Below are 21,847 nucleotides of genomic sequence, written 5' to 3'. Positions count from 1 at the left end.
CGATCTTTTCAACATGAAAATCTGATCATGTCACCCACCTACTTAAAAACGCCAGTGGTTTTCCACTGCTCTTAGTATAAAGTCAAAATTACTTAATATGGCCAACAAGGCTGTCCATGGTCTAGTATAACATCCACTTCTAGAGTTTCATCTCAAATCCCACTTCCCTTGTCCTCCTGCCTCCAGCCTTTACGCAGTCCCTTCTTTGCGCCATGCTCTCTCTTGCCACGGGGCCCCTTAATGTAACTTTTACATCAGCCTAGAATATTTTTCTCTCCCAATTCTCCTACAATACCTTTCTTTCCCAATTCTCCAAGTGGACTCCTATTTATCCTTTAAATCTTAGCTTATTTATCACTTCTTCAAGATAGACTTTCCAACCCCCTGAGTAGGTAAAATGCCCTTATAAAATGCTTGCTCTCCTAGCTCCAAGACCTTTACTTAGTAGCACTTAACTCATGTAATTTTTTATTTTATCTGTGTGATTTTCAAGTTATTGGGTGTTTTTCTTTTAAACAATAATTAGACCATAAGCTCCATGAGTGTTGGGCCATATCTATTTCTGCCTGTGCTTGGACAAAGTAGGTAGACAACATTTCAAAATATACATTTCTGTAAGGGCTGTTCTATTATATTCCAATGGTAAAAAATTAAGTAAATGGGTACCATTAATATTCTGTGGATTCATCAACACATTGTTTTCTTTTTTTCTACCTTGCTTTTTATAATTTAACCCTACTTTTTTCCTGGAGGGCTAAGGAAAAGAACAGGAAACAAATGTACAGAAGCCAGGCATCATGAGTCAGAAGTCCCTGTGCTCACTGCATGAAAAAGTAAATTGAACCAAGGAGTGACTTTGAACAAGTAGGCAAATGATTCCTACACGTTTCCTTAGAGCAAGTTCAGATCTATATATTTAAGGAAGTCAGAGCGATCTAAAGACATAACAGGTTCAGAAAACATCCTTGGCAAGGTTTATTCATATCTAACTGTTTCAAAGCAGAAGCTGTGCTGAGAAAAGAAAAATACTTCCAGGAATTTTTAATGGCATAATTCATTACTGCACTCTTCTACTGAGACAAAATATGTTTAGAAAATTAATAATATTGTGTGTGTGTGTGTGGTGTGTGTGGTGTGTGGTGTGTGTGTTCAGGGCCACTGTGATTAGAAAAGAGTAGCCACAGTTTTACCATTTGTTGTGAAATTCAGTGACAGCAGCAATATTTATGCTATCCAAGGAGTGGTAGACTCTCTGACTTCAGTGAGTTTTTACTCACTGCTAAGAAATATAAACTTTACTTCTTATACAGACCTTGCTACAGACGTTCATTTTACAAAACAAAGGAAAATATTTTTTCTCTCTCACTACTATTTAAACAATAGGTTATAGATAAATGATATACATTTTCCCCTTTTTTATGACTAAGGTATATATTACAATCTTTCAGAAAGTAGTTTAAATAAAGGGGAAAAGGTGCTTCTAAGAGTTTCCTTTCAGCCTAACCTACCCAATTAAAAATATAAACAAATTTCACATTGAAAAGATCTACAACAATGCAATTTGGAGTCAAATATGATAAAGTATAAATTATTTCCTAAATTAAAATATTAAATTTTAGATAAGATAGTGGAAATATCAGAAACATGAAAATATTAACAAGAAGAAATTATTTAATCCTCTTTAGCCTAAAGTTCAAATGTGTATTATTTTTACTGTATCTACCTAATTATTAAACATTAATGCATAACTCTGATGTAAGATCAAGTTACCTTGACATGAACTGATTTCCAAATAAAAATAAAAATCCCAAAATACACTTTTATATCTGAAGAACTAAAAGTGAGCACTGTACATTAACTCTTCTTAAATTATTTAATAACTGAAACAGTCAAGAACATATTAATCAATCAGTGCTTCATAACATAGAAAAGAATAAATTTCAGTATTCCTTTTACTCTATAGCAAATAGTAAAGAAAAAAAAAAAGGTGGGAAATGCTGAGGTTAAAAACAAGGTTGAAGATTCCAGAGGGAAATAATAAAGGGGATGTCATTAAAAGACCATAAATAGACAATGTAATTATACCTCAACTTCCCTCCTCCTCCCACCTCTCCCAAAAGGGCAAGGGCAGTAAAAACTGCAGAAGATCATTAAAATATTTATGATACATCATAATACTTATAAAAAAACAATTTTTAGAGAATAAATGTCTTTTTTTTCTTTTAAACTGTCATTTCTAAAGAGATCTGGCTGCCATTACAAAGAACTGATTTATAGAGTGAGTCATCAGGGAATGTTTTCTCTATATAAGGTAATATGTAACTATAAAAGTTCATAGGTTCTTAAAAGAAAAGCTAATGATATAATAAAACAAAATAGTTAACTCTTAAATGCAACCGAGTACAAAATGTATTATTACATTTTCAAAATACCTAAGAAAATGTTCATATTTCTTATAACAAGAAAAATTCATCAGCAAAATTTGTTTTTCTGTTTCAAACAATCATGAACAATTTTAGCAACTGACAAAGAATTTTAACTTCCGTGTAATTAAGTAATATTAGGTAAGAGATCTGCTTCCTTATCATCAAGTTCAAGAACATTTATCTTTTAAAAAAAATGTTAGTTACGTCTTCAATGATCATGGAAGCATTCAAATTCTTCCTGTATAAACAGTGTAAAATTACAAGTTGAAAGGCAGCTTATAACTGCCACCAAGCAAGGGAGAATTAATGGGCTAAATAAAGGCAGAACTTTTTAAACTAACTTGATACTTACCAATAATCCACAGTATAAGAAGATAGTCTATTCTTTCAAGGGCTGGCCCCATTGTGTTTTTCTTATCTTCATTGTAGACAAGAGAGTATAGGTTTAATAATAGCAGAAATGTAAAATATGATGCTCCATGAATAATAAATTTCATAAAAGGTGTGTGAATAATTCTGCCAAACTGAGATTTTGGGAGCTATTCAAATAACAAAGTGACAAAACTGGCCAAAACATGCCAACTGTCAACACAGTCATTATCTTCTTACAGGTAGGCTTACGTCGGTAACCTGACATCTGTCCAAACCAAACAGTGTTCAGGAACTGCTGACAGTTGGACTGGGAGACAAACTGAAAACGAAGCACACACATATAAAAAAAGTAAAATATAACTTGTAAATACGATCTGATAGTACTATTATTTAATTGATAGTCAAAGTTTTAATAATAGTTTGAAATCAATTCTATACAGTCCAGTTCTTTTTGTTTTGTTTTGTTTTCTTACGTGTAATAAAAGAGTATGGTGGTTAAGAGCATAGACTCTGGAGCCAGATTACCTAGATTCAAATCCAGGCTCTGCCACTTACTTACTAAATGACCTTGAGCAAGTTTTTAAATCTCTCTAAGCCTCAAATTCCCCATCTATAAAATGGGGATAATAGTATCTAGTCATACACTTGTTATGAGGATTAAATGTAAAGCTCTTAGAATAGTGCCTGGTCATAGCATGCACTATATAGATATTAGTGATTATTACTAGCCTACTCAGCCATTTCAAAACGTTTAACTTATAAAGACTCATAACAGTGTTTATGAAATTTCAAAATTAACAAGCACAATCCACAGAAAGAGACTTCAGCCTAGAAAAACTGATGATTTCAGTTACAAGAAACCAACATGTCAAGAAAGCAAAGCAATTAAAGTAAACATCAGATATTTCTATGCTCCACGAAAACACTGAGAATTTCTTAAAATGCATTAAAGATACTCTAAATCTTCTTAAAATGGAATTCTATGTGAGAAGAAAAGGAAAAATATTCCCAAATAAGAGGAAAATTCTAGTTCAAGTATAGAAATGAATTTACCAAAGTTTACGAAGCTTTTTAGTTTATAAAATTCAGAAGCAATATTTCTCCCAATATGATGCTCACGTTGTGAAGTATAAGTTAAGGATTCTGATAACTCTGGACACAATAATGTAATTCAGGTTTTGAAATCACCAAAGTAAAGCACAAATGGTCATAATATCATTCATGATATTAAATAATATTTTGGTCAATGTCCTGTCTTTAAAATGATTTATCCCAAGATAGAATATAATCTATAGAATGCAACACTGTAGTTTTAAAAAAGTAGACAGAGTTTTGTTGTTGTTATTGTGCTTATCAAGAAATTCCTAATATATCAATACTATACCTATTTTGGCAGTTAAGTCTTCATCTATTTATCCTTCTGCTTAGATTCCAGTGTTGTTAGGTAATCGTAATTTGTCCCTCAAGAGGAAATATCAGGGAGGAAAATAGCTTTTCTTCCCACCAACTACCCAGTTTAGTAGCATCCCAAACTTAGTGGTTTCATCCTTCCCCCCGAGTATCAAAGCAATCTCAGGGCGTGACTGCTGCCCTTGCCATTCCTCTATATAATGATGATTTAATTAACAGTAATGTTAAATATGTAATTGGAAGGACAAATTTTCAATTGGAGATGTTCTAAGTCTGTGGTGGTTTTAAAACATAGACACAAATTCTTTGATGCTCCTCTCATCAATAGGTGGGCTACCAATATTACCTACCCTTCAACTCAACAAGCTTATAATTGCTTTAACCAGTAGATTCTGGAAGAAGTGACGCTATGTGACTTCTGAAGGTAGGTCTTAAAAGGCCATTCAGCTTCCACCTTATTTGAGAAACACTTGCTCTTGGAGCCAAAAGCTGGCAGGTAAAAAGTCCTACTATCCTGAAGCCACCATGCTATGAAGAAGACCAGGCTACATGTAGGCACTCCGGTCAGCCCTCAGAGGCTACTCAGACCATCCCCCTGCAGCCAGCCCACCGTGAGAGCCATGCCCCTCCAAGGTTCCAGTCCTAGGTTCTTAGGAGACCCACCTTCTATGGACCCACCCACCTGAGCGCCCAGCCCACTCAGAGCTCCCTGTTTGAATCCTCAGCTGCTGCTCAGGCACCAGACATATGAGTGAAGAAGCCTCTCGAATGACTGTAGCCCCCCATCATTTGAGCTATCTCCAGCTGAGTCCTTGACATGGAGAAGCAGAGACAAATCAGCCTTGCTGTGTCCTTTCCTAATTCTTGACCTAAAGAACCCAAGAGCATAATAAAATGATCATGAAATTACTACAAAATGACCATGAAATATTGTTTTATGCCACTAAGTATCACAGTAGTTTGTTATTCAGGATGTATGACCTGAACAAAGTCTACCAACTATCTGGAAAAATATTATCTTCCCCTTTGATTATTTTTAGAAATCTAGTTTAAAAAACTAATTTACATTTTCATTAATTCTTTAAAATTACAGAGTATCTTCTTCCAACTAAAAATATTACCACTACTTCTTTTTCCTTTTCTCTACTCTTCTTTAGAATGGAACACCTGGTTATCCTCTGTGAGTTCTTCAGGGAAATACATATATATATCATTAGGAAACTGCCTCTTAGTTTTTTCTTCCCTTACCAGGATAATCTCGGTTCTTTCCACCTTTCTTTGAGGTTCTTTTGCCAAGCACTTAAGTTGGTTTTATATCTTTGTTATATCTTCATTCTATCATTTTCTAGTATTTTGTGTCTATTTTAGGTTGTGCAACACATAAGTAAATAAATTAACATAAGATCTAGTCAAAATGTATGTTAGGGGAAGATTACATCAGGGTTCCTATTTTCTCTGTTTCTACATATACATATTAGCATTTATTTCCTTTTAAAGCCACATAGGTATGTTGCTGATTTATAATCTTACAGCTACACTGATCCAAATTCTTGTACTTAATTTTTTTTCCCTATAAACGGTCTACCTTAAGCAAGAACGCTGGAGTACTAGAAAAATTATAGGATTTGAAGCCAGAGATCTAGATAAGAAATATAATATTTAGGTTATTTTATTTTATTATTTGTTTAACATCTTTATTGGAGTATAATTGCTTTACAATGGTGTGTTAGCTTCTGCTTTATAATCTAGGTAATTTTAAAGTAAACATCTTATAATTCCTTTATCAATCTCCTGAGTCACAAAGCTATTGGGAGACTCAAACTGTCAACCAAGATAATCAAAAACTCTGTCCCGGGCTTCCCTGGTGGCGCAGTGGTTGAGAGTCCGCCTGCCGATGCAGGGGACACGGGTTCGTGCCCCAGTTCGGGAAGATCCCACATGCCGCGGAGCGGCTGGGCCCGTGAGCCATGGCCGCTGAGCCTGGGCGTCCGGAGCCTGTGCTCCGCAATGGGAGAGGCCACAACAGTGAGAGGCCCACATACCGGTTAAAAAAAAAACAAAAGCAAAAAAAAACTCTGTCCCTAGCACCAAAGGTCCTATACCTTGCCTTCTACCATAATCTGTTTGGGGCCCCATTTTTATATTAATATAAATTTGATAAGCAAGTTTTTATTCCCAATATCTATGTTGATAGTAAGAATAATGGGTCTTAGAAGAAATACCTTAAAAGTACCATTTACCAACACCCTCTACTGAACATCATTATCTACATATAAATATCCAGGTCTAATAAATTATCTCAAAAAATGAAGTTAAAAATGCATACCTTCCTTCTTCAAGTTCCTGAATCATGTGCATGTGAGTGTATGGGGAGTAGAAATAGGTATTTCCCTTAATAGGAAGGGATGATGCCAGAGAGCCAGATTCAACTCAGTTATCATAGCATACGTCTCTCCACCTTTGGGTTTCACAATGAATTAACAAATAAGAATAAGGAACATAATATCTGATATTTTATTTTTAAACAGAAAGGCCCTATTACTATAGAAAGGACTAATTATAAGCGATCAATAATACAAACCCATGACAGACAAAACACAAGATGGAAACTTCATTAGGAAGGCATTTACTCTACAGGATCTTACCTGCATAGCTACTATATAGCAAAAACATTACATTAACATCCATATTATTAATGTTAATTGTTAAAAATAATAGCAACTACCATTTATTGAGTACTTGCTTAATGCTTATACTCATTGTACTAAACTCTAAATATATATATATCTTTAATTAATTCTTTAAACTAAAGCTCAGACAGATTCAATAACTTTCCCACAGACACACAGTTTTTATGAAGCAGAACTAGGATCTCAACCTAGATGTATTGCTCCAAAGCCTTTGTTCTGAGCCACCAGACTACTGTGGAGGAAATAATTTAAATATATCACAGAAAACCTCATACCTCCTTTTGGTTATATTTGATAGCAAGTTTTAGACGACTTAAATTCATTCTTTCTTCTAGTAGTCCCCGTTTGTCAAGAGGCTCATCACTAGATGTATGGTTTAGGATAACTTCTAATTCGCGAGGAATTCCGGGCTTGTGCAAGTAAATCTTTAGCAAACATTTTACATTGCCGGGCTAGCTCCTCATAATCATTCCTGCAAAGTGCAACCGTCTATTATTAGAAATGTCACTTCCATCTTCTAATTAAGCTGTTTTCACTAGAACATTTTTTACCCAGTAACATTTTAATTCTGATACTGCTACACAACATCTTTGTGCTGACAGTCAAGAACCTACTGGTGCATAAATTCTCCATAGCTTTGGGGAAAATTGTAACACAATTATGTTCTCTGTGTTCACACTGATAATCTTAGGTAAGCACAATGTTTTCTTACATGTACTGATATTCCTAGGAGTTCTGATAATATTTGTCAACCAGCTCTTCACTTAACTCATTTGCCCTCATTCTATAATAGTTTTGCATAAAGCTTCCTTTTATATTATTTATCTAAACAGTAGATAGTAATATCTTGATGCTATCCAATAAATATTATTATATAATTTTTAACTGGAAGTTTTTTCAAGGATAGTCTACAACATGTTTATGCTACTTCTGATATTAAAATAGCATTGCTTCATTTTTAAAGTGCTCATTTAAACAAAATTCAAGTTAGAAAGAAAACTACTGAAACACACCTAGTACAGAATTCTCTTCAGAATCACTATTCCTTGAAAGTTAGGACTTACCTGCTCATTAAAGGCAAGCCTAAATCACTTCTGAGAAACTAAGAAGTTTTAGTAGATAATTCTTTTTAAAATATCAATTACATTAAGCTTATGCCTGAGTGGAACAACTTAAGAATAAAGTTAGAAATAAATAATTATGAATTAATTGGGGTTAGATATAAGAAAATAATTTTTCATTCAGTTTTTTTAAAGGGAAAGGAAGGGAAAATAGGGAGATTTCCCATTGATTAATTTTTTTTTCCAATGGGATTTTCCATGAACTGGCTGCATAAAATTATAACTCAAGGAATTAAAAAGTTTTCCTCACCAGCTAACATTTTTTCATCCATTCTTGCCACTTACTATGTAACCAAAATTACCTAAGAATAAGTAGTTGAATTTCTTTAAAAAAAAAAAAAAAATTATTTATTTATTTAATTTTTGGCTGCGTTGCTGCATACAGGCTTTCTCTAGTTGTGGTGAGCGGGGGCTACTCTTCGTTGCATTGCGCGGGCTTCTCACTGTGGTGGCTTCTCTTGTTGCGGAGCATGGGCTCTAGGCACGTGGGCCTTCAGTAGTTGTGGTGCACAGGCTTAAGCTGCTCCGCAGCATGTGGGATCTTCCCAGACCAGGGATCGAAAACCGTGTCCCCTGCATTGGCAGGTGGATTCTTAACCAATGCGCCACCAGGGAAGCCCAGTAGTTTGAATTTCTTTAACAAACAACGTATTACCTACTTCTTAGTCTAGGAATCTAATTGCAGTCTAATCAATTTTATGTCTACATGCTATGTTTCTCCTACTAGAAAATCTCACCAAACAGTGAAAAGGGACAAAGTCTGGGTGTGTGGAATGTCCCTGACATACAAAAAGCATTCTATATGCTTCTGAAAGTTATGAAGGATCGGGCTCCAAGGATGATTACAGAATCTAGGAATGAAGGGAGTAGGACAGAGAGCAGTTATAAATAAGTTTTTTCTTGCTTAAGGCTACCATTCCCACTACTCTTCACACTGCCTTAGAATGCCTCCGGCGATGCTGAACAAAGTAGGGATTTAAGGGTGGTGGAAGAGTAGAAGAAGGAAGATGGGGACGGAGTGACGTAAGTGGTACTGGGGTCTATTCCACTGAGGGAAAAGGAAAATCCCAGGTATGTGGCAGCAAGGTTTGGTCATTTTGGATCAAATGTAGATAAATAAATGATAATTTGGGCCTATGAAAAACTCAGGCTGAAATATTCTGGAAAACAAAGAGATAATTTACAATTTCCCAGGGCTTCCCTGGTGGCGCAGTGGTTAATAATCCGCCTGCCAATGCAGGGGACATGGGTTCGAACCCTGGTCTGGGAAGATCCCAAATGCCGTGGAGCAACTAAACCCGTGTGCTGCAACTACTGAAGCTCATGCACCTAGAGCCCATGCTCCGCAACAAGAGAAGCCACTGCATTGCAATGAAGAGTAGCCTCCGCTCACCACAACAAGAGAAAGCCTGTGCACAGCAACGAAGACCCAACACAGCCAAAAGTAAATAAATAAAATAAATAAATTTTTAAAAAAAATTTACAATTTCTATTCATTCCCACCTGAATTCCACCTCCACAAGGCTTAGTTCTTTTAAATCAGCACTAAGTTCAAATGCTCGCAGAATTGGATCCTCCTCTGTTAACATTATTAAAGCTGGACTGGCCAAGCAGCGATATATATCAAGACGAAACCTGTGATAAAATTTGATTCCATAATGTAAAACAAATTTATTAGATAAATATGATCAGTATCTTTAGCCTATAATTTTCATAAATTTAAAGTATTATAAAATTAAAAGAAAATAAAACTATAAAATACTTATTATAAGGTAACCTGCATAAAAAGAAAAAAACTTTAAATAAATATTTTGAAATATAAATATTGCAATTTTTTATATCTACTGCTTATAAAGAAATTGTTTTAGTATTTGTTTTCATAGATTCAAAACTTTGTATCCTTCAATTCAATTTAATTAAAAAATTTCTATTCCTGAACTCAGTATTATTTTAAATGAAATATGTTAACAACTAATACATTTTGAATATGATATGGATGATCATTAAATTTTCCTTCCCCAGTGATAAGTTTACTTTAATATGCTACATATATATAACACATGACTCATTCAACCAGGTTATTTTTGAAAGACCTTTCAAATCTTAAGAATGAAATCATTGATTTATGTCTAACCTCTAACTAATAGAAAAGTACTCCCTTTACCTTCCGTAAACTAATTAATGTTTATAATCAATATCTAAATAGGAACCAAGTCAGAAAAATTTTGCTATAATTCTTTCATTTATAAATATATAATTCTTAATTTAAAATTTGGTAGATATTATATAAATATTTTTTCTTTTAAATACAAATTTAATATATGCTTGTTTAAAAAAAAGCAAGCAGTTTAGAAACATAATGCTCCCCAATTCTCCTCCTTCCACCAACTCCACTCCTCAAAGAGAGTCACATTTCAGAGAGTTATGAAAATCTTTCCTGATATTTTCTATTCACACACAAACATAATCAGACACACTGTGTACAGGGACAACTATTTCTTCTTTTTTCTTTTCTGAGTATGTTTATTGATTTTTATCAATTTTTGGTTATTCATAAGGAATCAGCTTTCATGCTACTTTTGTGACAAGCCTACAACCCTAAAATTCTTAGGTGAAATTTATTGCATCTGAATTTCCAAGACACTTTTTAAATTTTTTTATTTTTTTCTTTCTTTTTTTAAATTAATTTTTATTGCAGTATGGTTGCTTTACAGTGTTGTGTTAGCCTCCACTGCACAACAAAATGAATCTGCCATACATACAGATATCCTCTCCCTTTTTGGGCTTCCTCCAATTTAGGTCACCACAGTGCATTAGGTAGAGCTCCCTGTGCTGTACAGTATGTTCCCATCAGTTGTCTATTTTATACATAGTATCAGTAATGGATATGTGTCAGTCTCCCAATTCCTCCCACCCTACCCCTTTCCCCCGTGGTATCCATACATTTGTTCTCTACGTCTGTGTCTCTATTTCTGCTTTGCAAATAAGATCATCTGTACCACTTTTTTAGATTCCACATATACGCGTTATTATACGATATTTGATTTTCTCTTTCTGACTTACTTCACTCTGTGTGACATTCTCTAGAAGGGACAACTATTTCTATGTCACTACATATAGAGTCATCTGTTATTCCTAAAACTTGGATGGTTTTCCATTTGATGGCAGTCCATCCAATCTCCATTAATGGGAACTTTAGGTTGTTTCTGATTTTTTACTTCCATAAATAATGTAAAACTGATTATTCTTTAGTTCATATACCCTTTGCACATTCAGAACTGCTGGATAAAACACCATGTGCATTTTAAATTCTGGTAGATGTTTCCAAAGCACTAACAATAAGGAGAGCTCATTTTCCCCTACATCTCATTAGTACATTGCTACCCTAACAGATGAAAAATGGAATTTTAAGAGTTTGTATTACTCTGAATTTCTTTAGAAGCTTAAGCATCTTTTCATGCTTACTATTTGTTTATACTTCTGTAAACTACCTGTTCATTTGCATTAGCCTATTTTTCTGTGTTTTTTTTTTTTAAATCACCAATTTGTAAACCTCTTTATATATAAAAGAAATTAGCCCTCTGTCTAGTCAAAAATGCTTTAAATACTTTTCTCTCGTTGGTTGTTTGTCTTTTACTTTGTTTGCAATGGAATTTTTCTGTATGGAAATTTAAAACTTTTATGTAACAAATTTATTGAAATATTCCTTATTTACCTGATAGGTCTCATGTCTTACTTAGAAACAAAAATAGACTCTATACAAAACATTTTTTTCTATATAATGCATTTCTAAGAAAACAATTTTTATGAAATCCAGCTCTGATCTAGATATTTAATTAACAAGTACAATTACCTGTATCTTAAGTAAGGATTTCTACAGAGGTATTTGCCTATACCAAAACTGCCCAAAACTTGAGAAAAATATATATAATTGAGCAACTTATCTTTCTGTTTCCATCATAGCAATTAATTCTTATAGTAATTAATTTTATCAGATTGGTCTCTAAAATGACTTTTGTATTACCTACATAGTCATGTCTCAAAATATGGATTAGTGACAAAATGCACAGGAAGAGTGACTGCTAGTACTGGTGGCAACCAACTATGCTGGAGTAATAATGGAATAGCCATAGTATGGAAAGCAATTAGATATAATCTGAAAAGTAATGAGGCTGCCTCGCTTTATTAAATCTGTCATTTTTGGTATTCAAAACACTATCAAAAGTAATGGTGGGGGCTTCCCTGGTGGCGCAGTGGTTGGGAGTCCACCTGCCGATGCAGGGGACACGGGTTCGTGCCCCAGTCCGGGAAGATCCCACATGCTGCGGAGCCGCTGGGCCCGTGAGCCATGGCCACTGAGCCTGCGCGTCCGGAGCCTGTTCTCCGCAACGGGAGAGGCCACAACAGTGAGAGGCGCGTACCGCAAAAAAAAAAAAAAAAAAAAAAAAAAAAGTAATGGTGGAATATGAAGAGGTCAGTGATTTCACTACACAAAATATATGCATAAAAATGGACAAATTTTTTTTTAAAAAATCAACTATTTCAGGTCACTGGAAATTGTCTATTGAGAATCAATTATTGGAAAACTGCCAGAGCTTCAGGCAGGAATGGCTGGAATCCGCAGCCTTCTCACCTGAGGCTACCTCTTCACCTCTGCCTCCAGTTCACTCAATGAGAACTGCAGTTTTCCAGCCTGAAGCTGGTAAATCTGTATCTTTGTGCTAAAGGGGTAAAAATCAATTCATTGGGAAGCAAAAACCTACAGCTCTGCTGGCTGAAAGGATTAGACTTAGTAGAGATGAACAAGGAAAACCTGCAGCTTTGCAAGACCAAGCTTGCAGTCTGATTTGAGACAAAGAGTGGACCAATCAGAAATTTAATAAGGAGATCTTGGAAATGAGAAAAGATATACAAGGATTCATATATAGTCTCCACAAATCCCTGGCTGACTAAAAAATTAGGCATGTGTGCCAAGCATTAGTAAGTCTGATAAAAAGAAAAAGTTCCTCAAGGGAACTCTTGAGAAATGGCTGCAACTTTGAATGCCTTCTCCAACTAACTCACAGACTGTTTGTGTCTTACATTCCACATACAAGTGAAATCATATGGTGTTTGTCTTTCTCCGTCTGACTTATTTCACTTAGCATAATGCCCTCAAGCTCCATCACGTTGTTGCAAATGGCAAGACTGCATCACCTGGCACTGCATTATCTCTGAAATTTAAAACCCAACATCTTAGAAATACAGATTGCCTCTCTTCCTTATTGCTAGTATACTAACTCTTCAACGTCACTGAAACCTCTACCCATCCCTTCCTCATTTGTTAGCTTCCTTTTCTCCTGCAGGTCTGCTTAGCAATTCCTGGAAATGACTTCAGTCAGATCCCTTTGACATTTGCTATAACTGTTTTCTCAAACATCAATAACAAACTCTCTCAATGTCTTCAACAGATATACCAGATCATCCCTAAGTAAACCACACTCACATACTGTGTAAAATGCCTTTTACCTGTTAATTCTCATCCATACTTATTAAACACTGAGCTCAAGCCACAGCTCCTCTAAAAACTTTCAAAACAAGCTTTTTCCACACCTCAAACCAAGACAGGTAAAGTGTTTTCTCCAGCTCCAACCCCTCACCTCCAACTGCTTAAACTACACACATATTTAATAAGCATACCTAATAATATTTAATAATATTTGAAAAATATTTATATTTAGTATTAATAAAGGATTTTAATACTAGAAGAAGTCTTAAAGATCATTTCTGCTTGTCATTTTATAGAGTATTTTATTTTATTTGCCAAGCTGCACAGCTTGCAGGATCTTAGTTCCCTAACCAGGGACTGAAATTGCCCTATCAACTTCACTGACACTGCCCTCGGCAGAGAAAGCACAGAGTCCTAATCACTGGATTGCCAGGGAATTCCCCATAGACTAGTCATTTTAAAACTAAAAAGTTAAATGAAATTGGCATAGCTATTAACCAGATCTTATCAAAGAGAAACACAGATCTCATTGTAAAATAGACTTGAAAATAGAGGGACTTCCCTGGTGGCGCAGTGGTTAAGAATCCGCCTGCCAATGCAGGCGACACGGGTACCAGCCCTGGTCTGGGAAGATCCCACATGCCGCAGAGCAACTAAGCCCATGCACCACAACTACTGAGCCTGTGCTCTAGAGCCAACACAGCCAAAAATAAATTAATTAATTAATAAAAAAAAATAGAAAAAAATATCCAGTACAATCTCTGCAAGTAAACATTAAATTGATTCCCAGGAGACTTTTCCAATTTATGGATTTGTGACTATCTGTTGAAAGGTGAGGAAGGAGGGAGGGTGGATGGTTTACAGCTTTAAAGCTAATTTCAAATATACTGCACAACAATCCTCAACTAGAAAACAATGTCAACGGATGACCTCGGACTTCCAAACCACATTTTCTGTAGTAAATGCTATACTTGATACTATTTCAACTATATTTGACTACTATATAGATAATATATACATAAAGGCATATGCTGAAAATTAGATTCTCAAGTCTAGCCCAGAACCATACACCTTATACAACGTGCACATGTGTGATCTTGCTCAACCTGTCCAAGAAGGGGTACTTTCTTGTTCATTCACTCCTCAGTTGTTCTTAATATTTTTGACTGGGGAGAATGGGAAGAGAAGAAGACTCAGATACTGTGTGAGAGGGGAAAAAGAGGCATAACAGGTTGAATATCTAGTTAGATAGATAATAGTTTTTATTTTCTTATAAGTAAGACAGGAAGTGGTATCTCTACCCCTTCCAGTGCTTGGAAATTCTCTTAGATTAATAAACTCTGCTTTTAAAAAGCAAATAGTGACCCCATCCCTGACCAGCAGAAGTATGAGATAAACCTTATTCATTATTCGAAATTTTTTCCTAATTATTCATCATTTAGTAAATACTTCTTTAAAATGCAGAACTCATTGTATTAAGCAAAGGAGCTAGAAGTCTGGCTTTCATTAGTCATTGCAGTACCATATTTCTTAAAGTAGACATAGAAAGAACAACAACAACAAAAACTTCATTGACATATACCTTACTGCATCATACATCTTAATTTAAACCTTAATTTTCTGACCTGGAATGTCGGAGGCTGTCCTTTTTGTTTTTTGCAGAACACAATGTACATTCACAGCCAACCGCATGGGGCTTAGGTAGAGATACATCCTGTTTTAACAGCATTGTAAGAATTTCATAGTTGTTACGATGAGCAGCTAAAATGACAGGTGCAACATCCATAGTTGTTGAATACTCAGGATTCTGAATTCGCTCCATTAGTTTCTGAAAAATATTTATATAAATGTCCAAAAGTTCTTATTTGTGACTTCAAAAAAACATTTATCTAAAAAATGTAATGAAAAATATTGAATGCACAAAGGATATAAAAATTATTTTGAGGAATATGATAAACATTTTCCTAGGATCAAATATTTTTTGAAACCTCAAAACTTAACTTTAGTTAATAAATGCAATATAATCATGACAGACAAAATCTTCAATAGGAAATGTTCATACAGCCAGACTTCTGTTTTCCTAACAAAGAAGAAGTGTGGATATCTAGAGAAATACTTTAGGAGAAAGTGTTTCATTTTCACAGGATTATGGAAACATGCATGACAAGGATAAAGAACAAGAATTTTAGAAAAACAATATAATGGAAAAACAGAAATGTTAAAAGTAGGCAAAATATAAATGCACGAGAAAAAAAAGTTTAATTCCACCTCTATGGCAAAACCTTGCCACATTGATAGCAATGAAGTTACTTGAAAGGAATAATAGGAGACACTCTTCATTTTGTGTAATTCTCTACATATTCTCAAACACCACCTATACTACTTCCTGTTACAAATGCACAAAAACACTAACAATCATAGCTCCTGGAACTATTAGGCAGTTTACATTTATCATCTCATTTAATCCCAATAGCCTGCAAAATTGAACATTATAATCCCCATGAAGAAACTGAGGCTCAGAGAAGTTAATGTGCCCGAGCTATGACAACAGAGTGGCAAAGTGCAGATAGACCCCAGCTGAGTGTTATTCTGGATGCTGAGCTCCTTTCACTACATGGGCTCATGCCTGGTGATTGCATGACACGAGGAAAGAAACATTAGTAAATAAAGAGCAGGATTAAATAAAGAAGGTTGACTATTTTATGACTATTACATATTCTTTCTAATACTTATCACTTTTTCACAGATGTTTTCCTGTGAGCTGTTTGATTCCATAGTATAAGCTCACCAAGTTCACCGTTAAGTTTTGTAATTTTTATTAACATTGTAAAAGTAGTGTACACATTATAAAATATCTGAAAAATACGCAAAAGCGGAAAGAATAAAAATGCCCATGTTCCTACTACCCAAAACATTTTACAGTATTTCCTTTTAGTCCTTTCTCCACCACACCCGCTTTTTAAGGGCAACTTTGGCATGAATGACTTGGCACCAACGATTAAAAACAATGGTCCTTAATATTTTGAAGATCAAGGACCCTTATAATGATCTCATAAAGATATAACCCAGAATCTTCTGGGAAAAAAATTCATGTACAGAATTTTGCATGCAGTTTAAGGAAGTTCATAGACTCTATGTTCAAGATATTTTATTTTGCTAATATAAATAATACTACCACAAACATCTTTATGAATACAGCTTTTACAAAATTCAGGATTATCTCATTAACATAGAACCCCTGAAGTGGAATTATAGGTCTGAAGGCCATGAACAATTTTGAAGCTTTTTATACATATTATCAAAGTCCTTTTAATAGTTTATATTACCAATAATATAGGAATGTACCCCCCCACTAAGGTTTACTCACCAGCACTGAGCATGATCACTCCCAATTTATGAGTGAAAAAACTATCATTAAATATTAATTTATTCTTCTTTGATTACTGGTAAATTTTAGTATTTTCTGACATTCTTATCTTTTTTTTCCTCTCTTATGAATAGTTTGTTTATACACTTCCCATCTATTTATTGGGGACTTCAAATTAATGAATTTATTTTAAAATTACAGAAAAATCTAAAAATTTATTCCATGCCCCCTAATTACAAAAAAAGAGGTTATAAAGAGGAGAAAATCATATTTAATCCCTTAAGAAAAAAAATGGTCCTTATTTTTCCTATGAAACATAATTAACTATGAAAAACACTATTAGAGATAGATGATTAAAGTTCCTAATTTCAATGCTCATAATATAATCTACATACTATCAAAAAAAAAACCCTGTATTTAAAAGTGAAAATTTATCAAAAGACAATTTTGATAAGCCAAGAATATACAATGAATTCACTGAGGTGGTAAAAAAAGTATATATATAAAAATATTTGATACTGCCTGTCCAGTTGTAATGAGGCCGTTAAAATGTGATCTTGTCACTGGAGGTATTCAGGCAAAGGCTGGATAACTTTCTTTGTTAGAGATAGTGTAAAAAGTGTTCTTTCATTGAGTAGGTGAGGACTGCCCACCCTTACTACTCAGTATTCGATTGGCAGTGACAATGGTGATGAAATGATATCAGTCAGTTGCTCCAATGCCCTGGCACACTACACTCACCCTCCCTAAGAGTGTAAATGGATTAAAAGGCTAGAAGGTGGAATAGGTATACCAAAATATACTAGTAACTGCAGGATAGGTGTCAGAAAATTGAATAGGATTTCTGATCATTTCTGATCTTTTGGATAGGAGTTATATTATTGGCCCTTTTTTCTCTACTCTTGTTGGCTGCTTACCACCACTTAAACTAGTTGGAACTATCCTCTGGAGAAAGTCATGCTTACACAAACTTTGTAATAGTTTAAATGAGAGAAAAATATTTCAGTTAATATATGATAAAGTATGGAATTTAGGGGAGCTTCTCATCGCTCTCAGAATATGGCAGATAATTTGCAACCAATTTATAATTCTTTCTTAAAACAATATTTTTCTTCTGAGTATAGCCAGTTTACACTCCCAGAAATTAATTTTTACTGATTGTTTTACTACATCCTCACCAATAATGAATGTTATAACTCTAAAATTTTGATACACAACCAATATCTCTTCTTTTTTTTTTTTTTGTGGTACGCGGGCCTCTCACTGCCGCGGCCTCTCCCGCTGCGGAGCACAGGCTCCGGACGCGCAGTCTCAGCGGCCCTGGTTCACGGGCCCAGCCGCTCCGCGGCATGTGGGATCCTCCCAGACCGGGGCACAAACCCGTGTCCCCTGCATCGGCAGGCGGACTCTCAACCACTGCGCCACTAGGTAAGCCCCAAATATCTCATTTTTACAGTAGAATTTATTTAATTATTAGTGACTATCTTCCTAGTTACAAAAGCAATAAAGAAAAATTTTAAAGTAAGGAAAAATATCCTTAATTTGGCAATGTGATGACTGCTGTTAGGTAACATTTTGCTACATTTCCATACAGTTCCTTTTCTGTGCATATTTTTGATCTCAGATCATATTATATGTAGAGTTTACTATTCTCATTTTTTCCCTTCTGTATCATATTTTTTCATGTTCCTAATTATTCCTTTTAAAAATATCATGTTAATATATATGTAATTATTTATGTTTCCAATCTTCTATTTTGGGATGTTTAGATTGTGTCACATGGTTTTTTTCGTTGCTACAAATAAGATTATAAGTAACATTTCTGTCCACATTTCTGACCATTTCCTTTACAAATTCCTAGAGGAGGAAGCGCTAGGTTCAAGAATATGAACATCTTTCTTGTTTATGACATATCCTGCCAAACTACTTTTCAAAATACCCTCTTCCGGTGTATGAGGCTGTACTACAAAAATTTTGCTGTTTGATAAGCAAAAGTTAGCACCTCGTATTTGATTATTAGTAAGATTTAACATTTTGTACTTTCTTTTGAGATTTTTCCATGTCTTTTATTGATTTTGATGTTTTTCATCAATTCATCTAATATTATGAATTTGATATATGCTGGAAATATCTTTTGAAAGTTATCCATCTGCTTTCTAAATTTTGCCTGATGTCTTAATTCTAGAGGTTTAACTTCTATACAGCCAAAGCCTGTGCCACTGTGATTTTTCTCCAAAGTTCTTCCCTCCCAGTCAAATATTCACCTACATTTTCTTCCAGTTCTATGGTGTCACTGTTTATATTTAACTTTTAAATGCACCTGGAAGCTAATCTGTATTTTCAACTTAACCTGCAGAATGTTCCAAACTAAAAATACTGGATCACACTGGCAAAATTATAGAAATATCATGAATTTTAATACGGTTTCCTGAGAGCAACATTAATTATTCTTGCAAATGTCTACTTACTTTACAGCAATATTTTACAGAGTAAAAAAAAAATCTATTTCTTTAAAACAAAGCAAATTGGAGGGGAGGGAGAAAAAAATGGCAGTGGGGCAGGAGATCTATTTTGGTTTAAAAATCCAAATTAATAAATATTTAAGAGTACTAACTACTATAGTTGGTCTTGATGATCGTTTTGGTCGATGATTAAGTAGTATATCAACAGCTCCCACTACTTCAGAGTCGACTGCCACCAAAAGTGCATCTGCAGACTTTAAAAAAAAAAAAAGGTTAAAAATGAAAATGGAGGATAAAAAGGTAAACTATTTATTTTTACTAATTCATAAAGAAAACTATTTTTTTAAATTTAAACTGTATTATATACAGTAATACTAAATTTTTTAAAATTTAGACTGTCCAAATAGTACATTTGCTAGCCTTGGCAGTACTTCAGTGTACCACAACACACATATTTTTGTCCTGGTTTCACTGAATGAGCCGGTAAAATAATGAATGCTTGATAGTGGGGTTTATTAATGAAACAGTGCTGATCTATGCAGTATTAGTTGATATGTTATTTTTTTCAAGATGTTTACTCTCGAACTTTGGACCAAAAGAATCTTCATTACTCCAAATCTATAAAAGAAATTGCCAAGAACAATTACTACAGATAAAGGATTGTTTTGTCTGATAAAAATGATAATGCAACCATGAGGCTAGGGGACAATGAAAAATATGTTAACAGAAGGTGGAGCCCCTCTGTTCTCATCTTTAAAGCACACACGGCTGACTGAAATGGTACAAATATGGCATTAATATTAGTAATCTTTTTCTTTTTGTTGGTGGTGCCACACTGATTGCGGGATCTTAGTTCGCTGACCAGGGATCGAACCCAGGCCACAGCAGTGAAAGCGCCGAGTTGTAACCACTGGGCCACCAGGAAATTCCCAACATCAGCAATCTTAGCAAGTAAAAATCACAAAGAACTAGGATACCAATGTCCTTAGAGACAAGCCAGAGAAGTGACTTTATAGTTTTACTCCCAAACTATAGGTCATTTTGAAGCTCCAACTTTGACAGGAGGAAAAAGTAATTAAATAGAAGCTGAGGAAATGGAGCTTTTTCAACTTTTCGATATAACAAACTCTTCAGTCCTATTGTGATACTTGGCAAGTGAGACATCAGGTTTGGGGTTTCTTTTTGTTTTGCTTTGTTTTGTTTTTTAAGGAAAACCATAAAGGCAGAAGCAAAAAGTGGGGATAGGTAATGATTTAATCTAAGAAAATACCCTGATTATTTAAAAATGTACCCTGTACATTTTTAAATGATTATACTGTTTAACAACTATTTAAATCAATATTCTCTCCCATGAAAATGAAATTATACCAGATCTTTAATATTCTTTGTAGCTGAAAAGGATGCTTTCATCCACTTTCTCTAGATGCCAAAAACAGGACTAAAAATGGCAGACTTCATCTGGATGTCTAAAAATAGGACTAAGCACCCCAAATAATTGGGTTGGGGTCATATTCAACCATTAGGAACTGCCTATGTATTCCTACAGGAAAAACTCCCCACCCTCATGGGAAATTTAATTCATTATTTTATCCCTTAAACATTTTAGGGTTCACTGGGCTGTAGCCTATTCTTTAAAAGCTAGCACTATTATTCTTCTGCTTTACAAACGTTTCTCTTCAGTTTTTGCTGTACTTGGTCAGGTGAAGCAAACAAGCAAAAAGAACCATGTGTTCATTACTACTAAACAGTTCATTTATGGTTTTTAATTTTAACCTATAAAGCTACCTATAGTAATGCCACTGCTCTCGAAGTCAAAACACCAGGCAACTCCAATCATCTGAAACATAGCCATGGATGTAGCTGCAAATTTCTCCCCAAACCATACTGAGCTGTCACAAACAAACTTCATGGGCATTCTTTCCTAGAAGCAACTGCCTCACCCACACCAACTTCAAGTTGTCCATAAATGACAGACACCTGGCTTTCCCAAGTACCCTTCAGGCTAGATTAAAACCAACAAAGAAGGGAGAAAGGATGAAAAACGGCTAAAAGTTGATCATTGAGAAGATAAAATATCAGCATAGCAAAATCACTATCAATACAAAGCAGTCTGAAGCCACTTAATGTAAGGGAAAACGTGTCAATAGTCTCAGACTATATGAAGCAAAGTAAAATGATTAAACTCTCAATGATTCCCACTTACGATGGTAAAGTTAAATTATATTCAGATATAATATTTAGTAAAGAATAAAGAAAGATTCATGTTAAATCTTTCAAGGCTTAAAAGGATAAGCTTCAGGTATAAAAAAATTTATGTAAAAAAGTCACGTAAGGAGTCGCCCTGGACTTATTCTGCACAATGCTGTTACTTGATATATCAAAGGCAGCTCCGAAGGGAAAAATGTTTTAAATTATTTAAGTATCTCTAGGTATACAAATGTCCTCATTAGTTTTGCTTCCTAATTTTTCACAGATATTTGACCATTCTTTATTAAAATCTATTCAGTACAC

The 21,847-nt window shown here is 34.6% G+C and overlaps 1 protein-coding gene across 1 annotated transcript in view; it reads right to left on the bottom strand.

Annotated features, from left to right (window-relative positions):
- Positions 1–21,847, bottom strand: part of TRPC1 (transient receptor potential cation channel subfamily C member 1) — a 64,387-nt gene that overhangs the window by 26,872 nt on the left and 15,668 nt on the right. The window contains 7 exon segments of the mRNA XM_032631300.1: positions 2,779–2,962; positions 2,965–3,117; positions 7,174–7,296; positions 7,298–7,370; positions 9,523–9,654; positions 15,133–15,335; positions 19,489–19,590. Coding sequence (XP_032487191.1) covers positions 2,779–2,962; positions 2,965–3,117; positions 7,174–7,296; positions 7,298–7,370; positions 9,523–9,654; positions 15,133–15,335; positions 19,489–19,590 — 970 coding nt within the window.

The sequence above is a fragment of the Phocoena sinus genome, chromosome 4, assembly GCF_008692025.1.
Source record: "Phocoena sinus isolate mPhoSin1 chromosome 4, mPhoSin1.pri, whole genome shotgun sequence".
NCBI classification, from domain to species: Eukaryota; Metazoa; Chordata; class Mammalia; order Artiodactyla; family Phocoenidae; genus Phocoena; species Phocoena sinus.
Note: the sequence above shows the minus strand (reverse complement) of the source record. Positions and strands in the feature narration are given on the sequence as shown.